This window comes from Megalobrama amblycephala, linkage group LG18, assembly GCF_018812025.1.
Source record: "Megalobrama amblycephala isolate DHTTF-2021 linkage group LG18, ASM1881202v1, whole genome shotgun sequence".
NCBI classification, from domain to species: Eukaryota; Metazoa; Chordata; class Actinopteri; order Cypriniformes; family Xenocyprididae; genus Megalobrama; species Megalobrama amblycephala.
Window position 1 is genome coordinate 11,611,284 of NC_063061.1, and position 18,442 is coordinate 11,629,725.

At 39.4% G+C, this 18,442-nt stretch overlaps 1 protein-coding gene across 1 annotated transcript; it reads left to right on the forward strand.

The window, feature by feature from the left end:
- The first annotated feature begins 60 nt into the window (after nucleotides 1-60).
- Nucleotides 61-7,765, forward strand: LOC125252121. The gene is made up of 2 exons (XM_048165160.1): nucleotides 61-1,408; nucleotides 5,424-7,765. The coding sequence occupies exons 1-2, from the start codon at nucleotides 577-579 to the stop codon at nucleotides 5,720-5,722; spliced, it is 1,131 nt and encodes a 376-aa protein (XP_048021117.1). The 5' UTR covers nucleotides 61-576; the 3' UTR covers nucleotides 5,723-7,765.
- The last annotated feature ends 10,677 nt before the right edge of the window (nucleotides 7,766-18,442 follow it).

The window sequence follows — 18,442 nt, forward strand, 5'->3', positions numbered from 1 at the left end:
TTTTCTTATCAATAAAATGAGACTATATTCTCCCTCAGCGCTGAGTGATTGCTCATTCAATTGCCAAATAAGAGGTCTGGGATGAGGCACGAATTAGGAGCAAAAACCTAACAATTTGGGGGCTCGTCCGGGATTTCTCCAGACAGGTAAGAAATAAAATGCTTAAGTGCATCCTACTGTCTGTTGAGAAATTGATCCTTGTATTTTTGTGCCGCACTTTTTTCATATTTGTTAAAAGTGGATATCCTCGTATTTAGATAAATGCGGGAAGAGTGAAAGAGGATTGATCACCCTTTCATTTTTTGGTGTTATCCTCACGGATTATATACGTGGGAAGGGAATAGATGAGTTTGAGTTGAAAATTTTTCTCTCTCTCTTAGTCCATTTCATGATGATATCCTCAGGTCCTTGTTGGCAGTTGAATGAATAATACTGAATTTAAAATTTTTCTTTTTGCTAAAAATACTAAAAAGTTAATATAAAGCTGCAGACTTTAATTTGTATTTTGTTTGGCCATTCTCTGAAATTGTAAGGCTTTTCTTTAAGCAAAGGAGAGATCTTTGTTGGCTGTTTTAAATGGGTGAAACGATTAGTCGACCGTTGATGGGGGAAACCCCGAGGGATTTCATGAATCGCAATAATAAAGCGTTTTTCACAGAACCCTATCTCTCTAATCTCGCGAGATGGTCAGAAGGGAAAATACAATTAGATCCGTTTCCCCGCGATGGTTCTTTTAAAGATGAAGATATGCGTGGTGCAAAAGATATGATCTTTGGTTCTTGGGGTGACCCAGGATGGCCAATTGATTATATGAAAGATGCGTATAAAGTTTGGATGAAGATGAAAACTTATTGGGATAAGGGTCCAGAGTTGAAAAAACAAGACAGCTCTCTCTCTCAGTCTCAGTTGAAACCTGATGCGTCTCTTCCCCCATATGAATGTGTTGTTTCTGCTGAAATTCCAAAGCCCTTGACCAATCGATTGTATCCGCAGTTGCCGTCCACAACTGAAGTTTTTCCGTTTGTACAGCTTCCAGATGGTTACAAAATTACTCCTCTGAGTGTTACGGAGGCAGTGGCTATTTGCAAAGATCTTCCTGATCCGGCTAAGTCACCACATCAATTTGTGGCAGTGCTGCAACGGTTAACTGCCTACAGTCAATTGACGGGACGAGATTATCGTTTTATTTTGACTAAAACACTGCCTGCGGAAATCACAGAGGAGGAAATGATTGAAGAAGTTTATTATTTAAACCCCATCTACGATACACCGCCTGTTCGTCGTGTTGTATCTCAGAAAGCTGGAGATTCGAAGCCCCTTGATTTGTCTAAACCTTCACGAGTGCTTCTAATTACTGATTCGGAGGAAGACGAGGACGAAACAGGTGATTGGATTTGGGCCAGCTCAGGTAAACTTAAAGATTTTTTCAAGCAATTGACTGCTTTTTTGTTAAAAGTGTCTTCTGCTAAACAAGACATCTCGCATGCAGCCAATACCAAACAGAGAACTGGTGAAAGCCCTGTTGCATTCTTTAACAGATTTAAACATGCATGGGTTGAGGAATCTGCGATTCCTATTGAACAAAATTGTCCATTGTTCTTAAATACGTTCCTAAATAATATGAACAAAGACACTGCGCAGTTAATTCGTATAACAACTCCGAATATTACTACCATTTCTGTTGATGAATTAGGACGACGCTTGCGTGAGCTTTCCTCTGCTGGAGCTTTTGATGTCTCCAGGGGCAAAACTCCTGCAATGCTTCAAGTGAATGCTGCTGTGAATCCTCGTCCACAACAATTTGGAAATGTGAGACGCTGTTTTTATTGTGGCAAGCCAGGACATCTGGAACGTGACTGTAGGAAAAAGGCTTGGGATTTGAGGCAGAGGTCAGAAAGCAGAAGAAGAAGGGCTCTGGTGGTGGCTTGAAGCAAAAGCCCCCACTTGCGCTCCCTTCTGCAAAGACTGACAGACAAAATCCAGTGTATCCCATTTCCTGGCAACAATGACTGAGTTCGACTGAGCCCTCTTCTGATAATTTTTCATTGATTTCTTTGAGTTATCCGAATGTGTCAACTGTTTTGCCATTTATTGAATTAAATGTTGACCATAAACCCTATGTTTTTCTCATAGATACGGGGGCGTCGATGTCATCGTTATCCTCTCTTGTCTATGAGGGCTCGATTACAGGAAAACATGTAAACTCTGTGGGAATCAATGGTGTACCTGTGAGATGTGAAATGACACCAACATTTCCAGTTACTTCTAATGATATCCCATCACTGTTTAAAATGCATGCTTTTGCGATAATACCGAGTTCACCATTTTCTCTTCTGGGACGCGATCTCTTACATAAATTAGGTATTCAACTTAATTTTAATGCTGACTCTCTACAACTTATTTTTCCTGCAGCCTTTTCTCTCACTGTTGATACAGGAAATGCTCTCCTTGAGGATGATTCTGCAACTGAGCTCAAACAGGAAATTGAGGGCGTCAACCCCAAGTTGTGGGCAGCCCATAAGGATGACGCAGGATTCATTGATGTCCAGCCCTATGTTGCTAAGCTAATAACAGACAAGTCTGTGTATCAGAAACAGTACCCCCTCTCAAAAGAAAAGGTGGAGGGTATTCTTCCTGTTATTGATAAATTACTGGCTCAAGGCATCCTGGTGCACACTCATTCACCTTATAATACACCAATTAATCCAATTAAGAAAGCAAATGGTTCTTGGCGTTTAACTCAAGATTTGAGAAAAGTTAATGAGTTAGTAACACCATTGTCTCCTATTGTACCTGATGTGCAAACTATAATTAATTCTATTCCTTCTGAACATTCATTTTTTACAGTTCTGGATATTTCCAGTGCTTTCTTCAGCATTCCTGTTGATCGCCAAACACAGCCATTGTTTGCTTTTACCTTGGAAAATTCACAATTAACGTGGACAAGACTCCCACAAGGGTTCAGGGATTCTCCGGCTGTTTTCTCTGCTGTAGTGCACGCAACGCTGAAAAATGCCAAACTTCCTCCAAACACCTGTCTGCTTCAATATGCAGATGACATCCTCATCACTGGTGCAACTGAGGACATGTGTGCTGCTGCCTCTAAAATTGTCTGCAATATTTTGGCAGAGGCTGGTTTCAAAGCATCAAGAGAGAAACTACAGTGGGTACAGAGGAGGGTCGAGTACCTTGGACATGAACTGTCACAGGGCAAAGTGCAATTATCTGCTGACAGAGTGAAAGCTATTGCTACTTTCAAGCACCCATCGACACGGAAGCAGATGCAAAGCTTCCTGGGACTGGTTAATTATTGCCGAATATGGGTGCCCAACTGTTCCATGTATGATAAAATCCTACGAACTGCTACTCTGGGGGACACAGAGGACATTACATGGACAGCTGAGATGGATCAAGCATTCAGACATTTGAAATCCTCCCTCATGAAACCTCCTGCACTCGGCCTCCCAAATTACTCTCAAGACTTTCACTTATACGTGCATGAAAGTGGGGGTACAGCCGCCGCAATCCTGGCCCAGGAACATGGGGGTACTTTTCGTCCCATAGCTTATTTGTCTAAAACTCTTGATTCAGTAGCCAGGGGACTTCCTGCTTGTTTGCGTGCAGTGGCTGCCACGGCGATCATGGTTCAAGATGCTGAAAAAATTGTGTTATCACATAAATTGATAGTGCATACCTCTCATCAGGTAGGAGTCATTATGAGTAATATTTCTACTCAACATATGACTGCTCAACGCCGCTCTGGCTATGAGGCTATATTATTAGCTACTGCTAATTTGATTTTGAAGCCAACTTCTGTTATTCATGGCCCTACTGTACATTTGCACAGGTTGCTGACGCAAGGTGAATTTGAGAGTGATGACCACGAGTGCCTGGACAGAATCCAGATTTCGACTGCCTGCAGGCCAGATGTTTCTGCATCTGTCCTGGAGGAGGGGAAGAATTGGTATATTGATGGATCCTGTTTCAAGCCAAATGATAATGTATACTTGTGTGGGTATGCTATTGTTGAATTACCTGATCGTGTAATTGAGGCATACTCTTTGCCATATAAGTCAGCGCAAGTTGCAGAATTAATTGCTTTAACGAGAGCTTGTCAATTGGCAAAAGATCAGTGTGTTAATATATACACTGACTCTAAATATGCGTATAGCATAGTACATGATTTTGCTAAATTGTGGGAAGAAAGAAATTTTAAAACCTCAGATGGAAAGCCAATTGCTCACCATAGCATTGTAGCGGAGCTCATTAATGCAGCACAACAACCATCAAAACTCGTTGTTATTAAAGTAGCAGGACATACGTCAGGAGAAACAGATGAAGCCAAAGGAAATAGATTTGTAGATGAAGTAGCGAAATGGGCTGCTAAAGAAGTAATGTTAAGTCCACATGTAAGCGAAAGGGGCACAGATGTGCCTATGATGAATTCATTATTGACTAATGATTTGGACATTAAAATATTACAAGCTAACCCTACGCAAGCTGATTTGACTTACTGGTCAGACAATGAAGTAAAACCAGATCAAGTTGGAATCTTGAGAGACAAACAAGGTAGACTTGCATTACCTGCATCTGCGATTGTTATGCTATGTAGACATTATCATGGTGTATCACATGTGTCAAAAAAGAAAGTGATACAAATGTTGAATCGATCTTATTGCATAGCAAATATTCAAAGAAATACTCTGTTGATATTGGATGCTTGTCTGGTGTGTGCTCAAACTAACAAGCACAAGGCAACTAAACATGACGCTTTACCACATCCTGAGCTACCATTCCAACACTTGCAAATTGATTTTACGCATATGCCTCCTTGCGGAAATAATAAATATTTGCTCCTTGCGGAAATAATAAATATTTGCTTGTGATTGTTGACAGATTTTCTAAATGTCCTGAAGCTTTTCCGTGTGGAAAAGAAAATGCACAGACGGTAGTTAAAGTTCTGGCTAAGGACATTATACCGCGTTTTGGTATACCAATGGTTATCGATAGTGATAATGGAACACCGTTCACTTCCAAAGTCACGCAGTTGTTAGCCAAAGAGCTTAATATTACCTGGAGATTACATATCCCATTTCACGCTCCATCTAGTGGACAAGTTGAGAACATGAATAGGGTTATCAAAGATCGTCTTAATAAAGCGTGTCTTGATACAGGCAGAAATTGGGTTGATCTGCTGCCTGCTGTATTGACAGAAATTAGAATGTCACCATCAGCAACAACAAAGATGTCTCCGTTTGAAATCCTTATGGGTAGACCTTTCCCGACCCCATGGGTCAGAGGTCGCGCTGGCAATTTTTCCACAGGTGACACGGAGGTGATCATCACGGATTATGTGGATTCCCTAATTAAAACTTTGAATAGCATCAATGGTGATGTGTCTCTCTCTCTCCCTCTTCCTGCAGAAAAACCCACTCATCCTTTCATTCCAGGACAACAGGTGCTGATAAAGTGTCTGAAGCCCACAAAACTGGGTGAGCCGAAATATCTGGGGCCCGCCACGGTGATTGCTGTGACGAGAACAGGAGTGCTGACTGACTTCCAGCCGCAGTGGATCCATGCCAGTCGACTGAAAGCAGCTCCATCCCAGGGGAACGTTCTGGTCAATGAGGAGAAGGAAGCCAGTGAGCCAAGGAAAGATCCGAAGGAAGGTGAACCAAGACGTTCAACGAGGAGAAGAAGAAAGAGATTGCTAGAGATCTAAAACCAGCAATAATTATCATTGAAGCTCTCTAGCCATGATTGCTAAATTGACATTTTACCTGGTTGTGCTGACAAATGTGTTTATTCACATACAAGCTGCTGTTAGCACTGGTAATGAAACTTGGGTACATTATGAAGAAGAACCACATGCCTTTGCAGCTAATATGTGGTGGAGATTAGCCAACTACACTGCCAAATCTGAAGGAAAAACAGGTGACTGTTATGTTTGCACCAAAATGCCACATAGTGCTTCTGGACCACATGTAGAGGTTAAATCACCAAGGACAGAAGAAGAATTAGAATGCCCTATTTTTGTTAGCATTACTGGAATGATGGCTCCAAATAGAAGTGCAATATGGAGTTGTGGAAAAAGTAGAATAATGATGCTTGCAACGCAAGTACATGCTAAAGTGACAACCACTGGCTCTATTCCAGACTCACTGTTATGTATGGAAAGAGAAACTGGAACAGTGAGACTGGGGGTAATTCCTAAAAGTAAATGTAATCGAACATACCATCATTGTGAGATAGAAAATATGTCTTGTTGTATGAGGTGTATTTTGCATTATCCAAAAGCTAATATGACTGAGTGTTCTAAAGGAACACCACATCCTATATCTACTATGATTGCTTATGGATGGGCTAATCCTTTTATTCAAGATGTGTGTTCTAAATATTGTGCGCTTGTGCCAGGTCAAAATTGCTACAGATATGCTCCTGCTTCACGGGGAACTAGAGCTGTAAAAGATTGGTTTTGGCTGTGTGGACATAGAGTCTACACTACTCTTCCAGAAGATTGGAGTGGAAGATGTGCTCTAGTAACTTTGGAAGAATATTCCATGGTTATTAGACCACACAAACCTCACGTTATGACAAAAAAAAAAACAGAAAAAGAAACGCTCCCTCTCTGGTCGCGGTTCAACTAGTAGTTTGAGTAGAGATAATCCAGTACCAAAGCAACATCGACTCTGGACTGGTACTGAAAGATTCTTTGAAGCAGTGTTTCCAGGAATAGGTGTCTCTAGTCTTCAAATTGAAGTTGAGGTTACAAGATATGAGCTAATTTCATTTATCAATACTACAAGAGACACATTGGCTGGTGTTCAACAGGAACTCCGAGGGCTCCGTTTAACTGCCCTGCAAAATAGGCTGGTCTTAGATCAGTTAACTGCGGCAGGAGGAGGAGTTTGTGTTATTGTTGGTACTTCTTGTTGTACTTATATCCCTGAAAATGATGCAGATGGTCATTTAATTTCAGAGGGTTTAAAAAATATGACTAGAATTGCTCAAGAATTACAAGAACGAGAAGTTACTGATAATCAAAGTGGGTTCTTAGCATGGCTCACAGGATGGCAACAAATGCTTGTATCTGCTTTAATTCCTATAGGTGTGATCCTATTAATTATGGCATTTATTATCTGTTGTATCATTCCATTTATTAGAGCTTTGATTAATCGTGCCATGAACAACTTTGTATCCTCTCAATATGCTTTGATGAATAGACCTGTTAAATGTTAATAATTTTGAAGGAAAATGAAGGAAATGTTTGCTGAAGAATGTTATGATTTTGAAAGTAAAGAAAGTGATTATATTTGGATATGAAAAAAGTAATGCTGAGACTTGGGTGTGGCAATTTTATTGCCAAAAGGGGCAATTGATAGATTTTATGTTGGTCTCAGCATTGAAAGTATGTGGACTGAGGCTCCTTTTTTTTTTTCCTCTGTCAAAGTTGTATACTATGTTTCAAACATATGGTTTTCTATGTACCAGAACCATTTCCATATAAGGCTCTACTAGGAGTAAATGTGAAACAGGGAATGGTCCCTGCTTAGGAGAAGGTCCTTGGGATGCTAAGGGACCTCATGGGTACCTGACCAATAGATGACCATATTTAGACTTGTTTTTCTATATGTATCACATTCCTATACCATGATCTATATGATGTATTCTCTTTCTCATTGGCTGAAACTATACTACACCCCTTGTACTCTTTCTATATATTCTCTCTTTTCTTATCAATAAAATGAGACTATATTCTCCCTCAGCGCTGAGTGATTGCTCATTCAATTGCCAAATAAGAGGTCTGGGATGAGGCACGAATTAGGAGCAAAAACCTAACACTGATTAAACCGTATAGACTCTTACACCGTGTCCAGTGTGATGCCTACACTGGATGTGTCAAAGCGAACATTCCAAATCCATTTCATGAGTTTGTTTCCTCATAAAATCTTTAAGCTAATAAGGTTAAGCGTATTTGGCTTGCTGTCCGCTGTGGAGGGGCTCGAGGAAGCAGCTTCAACTCGAGCTTGGATACCCCCCGGGGACTACTAGTGCATGGAAGAGGAGTATGATAGATGAGATGCCTAATTTATGTGGTGGAGTTGGGGAGGTGGAGGGATATCGAAACAACTGATGCCAGAGCAGGGTGAGTAGCTGCTTATATGATCTGGATGTAATTGAAAGATTAGGGTTCCCTCCTCTTGAGATTATGTTTGAGTTTCACTAATTGAAAGATTGGATGGGTTCACTCCTCCCGAAATTACGTTGTGAACTTCACTTAATGAATCAACAGTCCATTGGCTAATCTTCAACATATTTGCTCTTAAACATTCATATTGGATTGATCTATTTTTAGAGTTAAAAAGTAGACAAAAAAATGCTGGTTTATAAGAGAAGTCACTGAATATTGTGCAACATGTATGATTTAGTTTATGGCACTTCTCAGTAATTTCTATGGAATCCGCAAACAGTGATTGACTGTCGCACAACTTAATTTTGACTGTCCCTGAACAAAATTCAATGTTGTCAAGGCTGTAATGTGCTTTTTACAATGGTAGAGCCATAGAACAGGGTTTCCAGGTTTTCACAACAAAACCCGCCCAATTGCTACTCAAAACTAGCCCAAAACTAGTCCGATCGCGTTTGGGGGAGGTCCCCCGGTAAAAATCATGTTCTGGGTGGTAAAATCCGTGTTTTTGGTGGGGTTTCCCTGGTAAAATTTGAATCTAAATATCATGTTATTTGGGGTCACTTCAATCCACGGACATGAAAAACAACCCGCGGAAACAGTGTTAAAGTAGCCGAATTCTGTGGGAAAACTGTGGACTTGGCAACATTGCCACAGACCCTCCTATCTCCCAATAGTAAGAAAATCTCTGGTTTCGCAATGTGCTGCATTCCAAAGTTTATAGTTCATGCAGGTAACATGCATTTGACAAGTATACGCACTTAATTTGCTTAATAATTCTTCTCTTATTATTCTAAATGTCAGCATTCACAGATTAGAATGAAAACTAAAGTCCTCAACTCCTTGTGCACATCACATTTCAGCAAAGTATTTCTCAAAAGACTAATGCCCTTATGTTAAAAAGCAAGAACATCACACCCTTAAGAGAGAGAAAAATCATGTGTTGAGTGTGTCTTTTTTCAACACCCTAAATATCTTCCTGGATTTCAAAGAAACTTCTCACCTTTCTCAGCACTGAAAGGTGAAGAAACTCCTTTGAAAATACTGAGTGGAAGTTAAGCAAAAGATAAGTTGAGAAGAAAAATATAAGAATGTACTTTAACAAAAATGTACTTTTCTATTTTTTTCATGTTTGTGGTTGACTCTGAATGATCCACACTTGTCTCAGTGCATGTGGTGAGATATATAAAGAGAAAGAGAAAAAGAAAAAACACTAAAGTGGAGGACATTGCTAACTCCAGAGAGTTTAGAACAGAAGATTTACTTGCAAACCTCGTAATCATTATCGTTTCATTTTGAAATTAAGAGAGAAGCATTGTATTGCTGCCACAGTTCAGTTCAGTATTGTGGAGAACCTTCGAGTCATCTTTCAGGAGTAATCTCATTATGCTGAGATTATAAGATTTTATCTTCAACAACAACATCAAATTGACACAGATGGATTCTTCATCAGTTAATCCAGGATAAACACTTCATCCTAGATCAAGTGAACTTTGAAATTGAAAATTTATCATATTCTGTAAATGACAAAACATCTAAGCCACAAATCTTGATGGAAAGAATGTTGTGAAGCAAAGGTCAACTCTCTGGTAGAGCTTCAGAAACCTGGACATTGTTTCGACTACTACTACTAATAGTCGGATCTTATGTACCTCCAAAGAAGTATTGGAACTGCTACATTTTACTGCTCAGAGTGGTAGATTTGATCATGGTCCCAGTGGTTAGAAGATTGTGGATACCATCTCTAGAGGAGAAAATTACAGTTTTTGGCAACATTTCATGAACTCTTCCCTTATGGTGTCATTCCAAAAATGCATTTTTTAGTGCATTATCCTTCACTTATGCTGAAATATGGGCCAATAATTCATTTGTCTTGTATACGGTTTGAGGCAAAACATCAATATTTCAAGAAAGTGTCTACTGTTGTTGCAACTTCAAGAACATCACCAAATCACTTGCTAGAATGCATCAGCTGAGACAGTGCTGGGAGCAAGCTCAGAAGAAAAGCATTGGATATGAAGTGTGCCATGTCTGAGGAGCTTGTGATGTCCCATCAAACACACTGCCTTCTTTAGTATTGGCCACACTGGAATCACAGTTTGGAAGATCTCTGTCAAATGAAGTCCTACAAAAACAAATTCCATCACAGTTAACAATACAGCTTATAAAACTGGAGAATGCAAAGTGATTGACACTGTACACACTGAAAAGATTCCATTATTTCTCAAGATCAAAGCAATATATGGACACAGTGGGTCGTGGTACATGTTTGGAAAAATACTCATTCCATTCAAATTCGTCTCCATGCATACAAACCGAAACATCATGGTGTGCCCTTGAAGTAGGGAAAGAGTTGGCTTTCCATGGACTGGACACTTATAAAAACCTGGAAGTAACTCTTTTGATCCCCTTGCGACATTGGATTACTAGACATGACAGAATGTGTATGTGCATTTATACACAATTCCTAATGCAGTTTGGTGGAAAATGTTGTACTCCTATTGACTCCTCTTGTTTTTACAGAGAATAAAATTGATGGGGACACTTTTGTGAACCTAACTGAAAATATAATATCAAAAATATTTCTGAAAATGAAGGATCAAGTTAGATTTATAAGATTACAACAAAGCCTAAAGACTGAGATGCCCTCTAAGACCACAGATACCAATCATAAGTATGTTACATCTATATTTTATGTCCAAAAGTATGTAGACAGCAGTGACGTGCAGTGGTGTTCTGAAATGAGGAGGCACATTTTTTATTTATTTATGAATCAAATGTAAATTCATGTGCATTACTCTTAACGTTGACACATCTTCCTTGTTAAATGAACATTACTTTGCATTACATCAAAAAAGAAAAAAAAAGAAACCAAATACAATTCTATTTTGTAATTTTACATTAACAATGTATTGTAATGTTCTATTTATCAAAACCAAGTCATTTAAGCATTTCTACATTCATTCATACATAACTAAAGGCAGTAACAATTTAAACAATAAATTTTATTTGTGTATTGATGTTTTTCTTTTTAATTGTCATCTTAGGCTATTTTGGTTCATCAGTCATGCTCCGTAAACACCGTCTGTTACAGACACGAATTGTATTTTTAATTTCACCAAGCTGATTGCACTAAAAAACCCAGCAGTCATCATGTTTTCAGTCCATTTCAAGTTTGATTTTGAGGTGACATAAAGCGGTGATATCTAACTGGGTGATCTGTTTACTTACTTTTCAATTAGTCTTCCCATTGACGTCATCATTTGTTCATTCAAACTGACGCGCGGAATGTGCACGTAAACAAGAGGCGGGATTTATTGCACAAACCAATCATATCCAATCATAACCAATTACTTCCAATCATAGCGCGATGGAGACATTGCCTCCTCACACATGACTTTCCCCCATTCATTCTCAGTTACCCCCCACAAAACCTACCACACGCTATAGGGGGTCTAATGGTTTTCTATTGGTGGAAAGGGAGGCATGACTCCTGATGTAACTTTAACTTTTTTTTTTTTCTTTTTTTTTTGAGGAGGTACTGCCTCCCTTGCCAACGCCACTGGTAGACAGCCCTACTAATTTCTGAGTAAGATTTTCAGACACAACCACTGAGTTTTAATCCCAGTATATGTGCATTACTACCAATGCAAATCTTAACAACATAAAAAAAATAAAAAAAAAACGAACTACACTGAATTATAAATGCAACACTTTTGTTTTTGCCCCCATTTTTCATGAGCTGAACTCAAAGGTCTAAGACTTTTTCTATGTACACAAAAGGCCTATTTCTCTCAAATATTGTTCACAAATCTGTCTAAATCTGTGTTAGTGAGCACTTCTCCTTTGCCGAGATAATCCTTCTTCGCAGGTGTGGTATATCAAGATGCTGATTAGACAGCATGATTATTACACAATTGTGCCTTAGGCTGGCCACAATAAAAGGCCACTCTAAAATGTGCAGTTTTATCACACAGCACAATGACATAGATGTCGCAAGTTTTGAGGGAGCGTGCAATTGGCACACTGACTGCAGGAATGTCCACCAGAGCTGTTGCTCGTGAATTGAATGTTCATTTCTCTACCAGAAGCTGTCTCCAAAGGCGTTTGAGAGAATTTGGCAGTACATCCAACTGGCCTCACAACCGCAGACCATGTGTAACCACACCAGCCCAGGACCTCCAGTCCAACATCTTCACCTCCAAGATCATCTGAGACCAGCCAGCCGGACAGCTGCTGCAACAATCGGTTTGCATAACCAAAGAATGTCTGCAGAAACTGTCAGAAAACGTCTCAGGGAAGCTCATCTGCATGCTCGTCGTCCTCATCAGGGTCTCAACCTGACTGTTCGTCATCATAACCGACTTGAGTGGGCAAACTCTCACATTTGATGGCGTCTGGCACTTTGAAGAGGTGTTCTCTTCATGGATGAATCCCGGTTTTCACTGTACAGGGCAGATAGCAGACAGCGTGTATGGCGTCGTGTGGGTGAGCGGTTTGCTGATGTCAGCGTTGTGGATCGAGTGCCCCATGGTGGGGTGGGGTTATGGTATAGGCAGGCGTATGTTATGGTCAACGAACATAGGTGCATTTTATTGATGGCATTTTGAATGCACTGAGATACCGTGATGAGATCCTGAGGCCCATTGTTGTGCCATTCATCCACGACCATCACCTCATGTTGCAGCATGATAATGCATGGCCCCATGTTGCAAGGATCTGTCACCCAAGTTGAAAATATCCCAGTTCTTGCATGGCCAACATACTCACCGGACATGTCACCCATTGAGCATGTTTGGGATGCTCTGGATTGGTGTATACGACAGTGTGTTCCAGTTCCTGCCAATATCCAGCAACTTTGCAGAGTGGACCAACATTCCACAGGCCACAATCAACAACCTGATCAACTCTATGCGAAGGAGATTTGTTGCACTGCGTGAGGCAAATGGTGGTCACACCAGATACTGGCTGGTTTTCAGAAACCCCCCCCGGACCCCCCAATACAGTAAAACTGCACATTTTAGAGTGCCCTTTTATTGTGGCCAACCTAAGGCACACCTATGCAATAATCAGCATCTTGATATGCCACACCTGTGAAGTGGATGGATTATCTCGGCAAAGGAGAAGTGCTCACTAACACAGATGTAGACAGATTTGTGAACAATATTTGAGAGAAATAGGCGTTTTGTGTACATAGAAAAAGTCTTAGATCTTTGAGTTCAGCTCATGAAAAATGGGGCCAAAACAAAAGTGTTGCGTTTACAATTTTATTCAGTATATTTTGGTGTTTGTAACATGCACCTCGCTGTAACATTGTCACAGATTCAACCAACACACCCTCAGCGCCAGCTCCGCCCACTCATTCCCAATCACCAAGTACTAAACTGCCACACCTGTTACACCCTCATGAAGCACCACATATAAGCACACTGTTGTGCAACATCGCAAACGGTGGTTAGACTAAATAATTAAACACCAAAGACTATAGAATAACACAAGACGTGTGGGAGAAAGTGTAACGCGCAATATGGCGGAATAAGTCCCGCCTTCTAAACAAGAGCCAATCGCCGACTGGTAAAGTCATCGCGTCACTTCAGCGGCCGTTAGAATCACCGGTTTCTATAGAAACAGTCAGACACGCGCCTCCGAAGAGACGCGCATTTAGGTCTGCGCATGCACATTAGCTTGATCCAGCCTGAAAAATACAGGGTTTTTTTGTCATGATTTGAGCATTTAGAAACTAAATTTATGAGCCGGTTGTTGTTAGATTTCATTGGTGATTTCAAATATGAAAGTTAATTGTAAGGTTGGTGAACAGTTTTGGAGAATTTGATGTTTCCCCATTCAAAGAGATAGGGCATGATGCCCAGGATGCCCGAGAGGCGTTTCAAAGATGGCCGCCGAGTGAAATGACTTGTCTTAAAGGGACTTTGTTAAACACTTACAGTATGCAATGACGCACACGGTGGAATTCACCATACAATCTCAACGTGCTCCAATCACACAACATTGTCCAACCGTACAGTCTTATCTGAACAATCCGAGCAATCTATGTCAAAGATACAGTTGGTTGACCTTAACCCACTTTGACTCAATTATTTACAATAATGCACACCACATTTCTACATTCTTCTTTACATTGCCGTATCAAATCTCATGTTAGTTTCCCCTAACGAGACTTCAAAGATTGAACCATGCCTACTTGGCAGATGCAACACTTGGCAGAATGCTGTAGAACTATTACAATGTAATAAATCAGCTTGAACATGACCTTTTGCATACTAACGCTTAAATAAAAAACGGTTACTTTTACCTTTCTGTCTCCTCTCCTGTGTTGTGAACATACAAACATAACATTTCTCTGAAATCTTTTTCTGTAGGACTTCAGTTGGTATTTCACATGGGCCAATCTCAAAACAGAACATTGCCCAAACAGTGTATCCAGCAAATTATCAGCTGTCAAAATTTCCATTGGCAATACAAAAAAAACTTGATGAGGAGAGCAGAGATTTTTTTTTTTCTTTAACAGGACAGAACAAATAGAGATCAAAAGTAATTCAAACTCTGTTTGATCAGATGTGCTCATATACATGGTAAGTGTATAGCATAATTAATAGCATAATTTTAATAGCTTGAATTTAGAGCATGACATTTTTCTCTCTCTCTTTTTCCCAGGTATCCAACAAGTGAACAATACAACAAGGTGTGTTCAGCCCTTGTTACTAAATACCAATTCTTGAGAGGCAGGACAGGAAGGGGATATGTAAGAACATGACAGAGATTTTCAATTTCAATTTCGATTTTTAAATTCTTTCTTGATTTGATCTTGAAGGTGATACATGTTTAATTAATAGTGATATTTTTCCATTTAAGGAGTCATTGCATGAGATTCTTAAGAACAAAATCAAGAAAGAAAGATCACACTTGGTTGACATTGAAGAGGTAAACAGTATTCGCAGCAGATTTAGTGGAGTAAAGAACCAGATGATTTCTCCAAGCATCCAACAGACATCTGACACCAAGAAGGCAACTAATAAAGAAGTAAGCCAAATTATATGACACCTTAATGGATATTTATACTAATGGATGTCTTTTTTTATTATTTATTTATTTATTTTAGACTGCGGATCTATCTGTAATCCAAGACATGTACCAAAAGAGACAAAGGTCTGAAGAGGTAAGAGTCTCAAATAGAATAACCTTCAGGATTTAAGAATAGGTAAAAGTATACTGTTATTAAATAAGGGCATGTGTTTTTGTGGATATAGTGAATCAGGAGAAGATGAATACATCATAGGGATCCACTTGGAGAAAATGAGAACAGAACTGCTCGAAGAAGACACCAAAAGTCCGCCTTTTACAAGACTGCATGGCATGGACAAGGAATTTGAGGGCTGACTACCTGAAACATCACTCCGCAAAAGAAATACTTTCACGATATCCAGCCCTTAAAATCCCCTCAATTGTGAGTAGAATTGTATTACAAAAAATTATGACTTCAAAGCAGTGAACATTTGAACATTTTTGTTAATATGTTTTTAATAGCCTGTATCAGAGTTTGAAAGCATACTTCATGCAAACATTGAAAAAAACATCCTGAAAAATCTGGACCTGGTGCCACAGAAAGTTATTAATGAGTGCCACAGAAGAGAAGTTGGGGTGGAAATTTGTGCTGAGTTGGCTGAAGCATGTGTGTGTGGGTGTAAATACACAATGTAAATACATGAAATGGGTTGTTATGAACATTCATGGCCGAGGGAAGTGGGGGTGCTGGGGGTGCTGCAGCACCCCCTAGTGACGAGAGGGAGATTTTAAAAAAAAATGTAGGCCTATTAAAATATTTTGCACAATTTATAAATTCCTTATGAATATTTTAGAAAATGATTTTGACACACGTAGGCTATTACGTATATTTTGGATTTTAATTTCATATTTTGAGGCCTAATCAACACAGGTTCGGAAGTTACGATGTCAACGTCAGGCAGGCAGGTTTGGTCGCCGAGTAAAGAGGTTTCCCGCTCGTTCCATGCAGAATACATCCATCTTTGGCAGCAGCTGACTAGTAAATTTACATAGTTTAATGACAGAAACGAGGAGAAAATATGTCACAGAAACGGATTTTGGATTTTTTTGGAAAACCACCAGCGAAGAAATCTAATACCGCAACCATGACAACGGAGTCTGTCCGCCTGCCTCTGCCTGCAGTTGAACCGGCAGGCCCAGCCCCAGCCCCAGCACCCGCAACCCAACCTAGCGTGATTGGATTAGACGAGCCCTTCCAGCCAACATCCAGTTTCAAATTTCCCGCACGGCGTTGTGGTAATGAAACGTTCTCACGTTCTGTGGCACCGGCTTGGTTTGCTAGATGGCAGTGGCTGCATTATGTGGAAGAGACTGATCATATTTTGTGTTTTGTTTGCCTGAAAGCAGTCGAAAAAAAAGTCATACCTAGAGACAAATTTAAGAAAGACAACCCTTTCGTGAATGCCGGCTTTTCAAATTGGCGTAAAGCCACTGAAAAATTTAACGAGCATGAGAGATCAGAGTTGCACAGCGAGTCAATACAAAAGTTGGCCGCTTTGGATGATGTCCCCATCGATGCTCGCTTATCCAGCGCTCATGCCAGAAAGCAGGCTACTGCCCGACACTGTTTGGAGCTTCTCTTCAGGACCATCCGATTCCTTGGCAGTAAGGGAATTGCCTTCAGGGGCGACACAGCACGCGAAGGAATACTGTATGAAAAAAAATTCACAGCACCCCCTGTTCAAAATTACTTCCCGCGGCCCTGTGAACATTAATTTTTCCCCTAAATATTCTGAATATGTATATAAATATATAACCAAAATATCACCCACAATGATTAAAATGGCTATTTTTTTGTTTGTTTGACTGAATGTATTGTAGGGGGAAATGGGTTAATAATATTTTTCCCCTAAACATTGTGAATAATCAGTTGCATTCTGTTAATGTTTTTTTTTTTTTTTTTTTTTTTTTCATGAAAGAGAATATTCTATATTCTATATTAGATTCAATAAGTCTTAATTTGTACTTTGTGTCCTGTGATCAAATTTGTATATGCCTATATGAAATAAATAATTCATGAAGAATAATGTTGTCAATTGGGATTAAAGTACTAATATATGATAATAATAATAATAATAAATAACATACATGCATACCAAAAGGGTGTCTAAAAAGGTTCAAAATGGAACCGATGCTGTTCATTAATGTACCTTTAAGTGAAGGTTCCAATTAAAACCTTTTCAAAAAGGTTCAAAAATGAACCTTTAAGATTCCCCCACAGTTGCAATTTCCAGGAACCTCAAAAGGTTCATTTTTGAACCTTTTCTTCTGTAGGCTCAGGATTAGTTTTTTTTATTAATTTATTTATTTTTAAGTTAATGGTTTTGCATTATTGTTACAGACAAGTCTGGACAGAGACGAGGCATTTTGTTAGATACATATAGCTTGATCAGATACACTAAAGTAATCATTGTCAAAGCATTGACAGGCTCAATTGTGTTGAACATTGTTGTCAAATTTATAGGCAACAATGGGCAGCGAATAAGGTAATGATTGACGGTGGTCTGATCCAATAAAGATGTTCATTGCCATATTAACAGTAGGCCTACCTGTTCTTGACAAGTGACAGTTTAGAAAACGAGTGTTCCCCACTAGCATTGGTGACCGGTGTTGTGCTGTGAGTTTACAACTGAAACTGACATAGGGAGGGGTGACGTAACATCAATCCATAATGCACACTGTTGAATTGATTTGGTATTTCACGTGGATCAATCTCAACACAACATATTGCCCGAACAGGGTGGCCAGAAATTTATCAGCTACCAAAATTCCCAGTAGCAATACAAAAAAAACTTGAGGAGAGCGGAGATTTTTTACTTCAACAGGATGAAGCAAATGAAGATAAAAAATAATTCAAGCTTTGTTTAATCAGATGTGCATATATGGTAATTCCCACAGTGAAGTACAGGTAAATGCATAATTTTAGAGAAAGAAAGAAAATTGCTTTTCTCTAATTTCAGGTACAGCAAGCAAACAATACGTTAGTTCAGCCCTGGTTACCAAAAAACAGTTCTTAAGTGACAAGACTGGAAGAGTGTATATAAGAAAGTTTCCTGCAGTTTCATAAAACCTTTTATAGTATTTTATAGTTATTTTAAAATGGTGTAGAATAAATTATTATTCTTAAAAGAGTCATGGTGTCACAAAGACAGAAGAAGACAACAGAGGTAA

What these genes read in the sequence shown, in the direction of transcription:
- LOC125252121 (XM_048165160.1), top strand. Translation starts at nt 577, where the DNA reads ATGGGTGAAACGATTAGTCGACCGTTGATGGGGGAAACCCCGAGGGAT. An exon ending in TTGGATTTGGGCCAGCTCAG is followed by an intron (nt 1,409 to 5,423) that starts GTAAACTTAAAG and finishes CTCTTCCTGCAG; the next exon opens with AAAAACCCACTCATCCTTTC.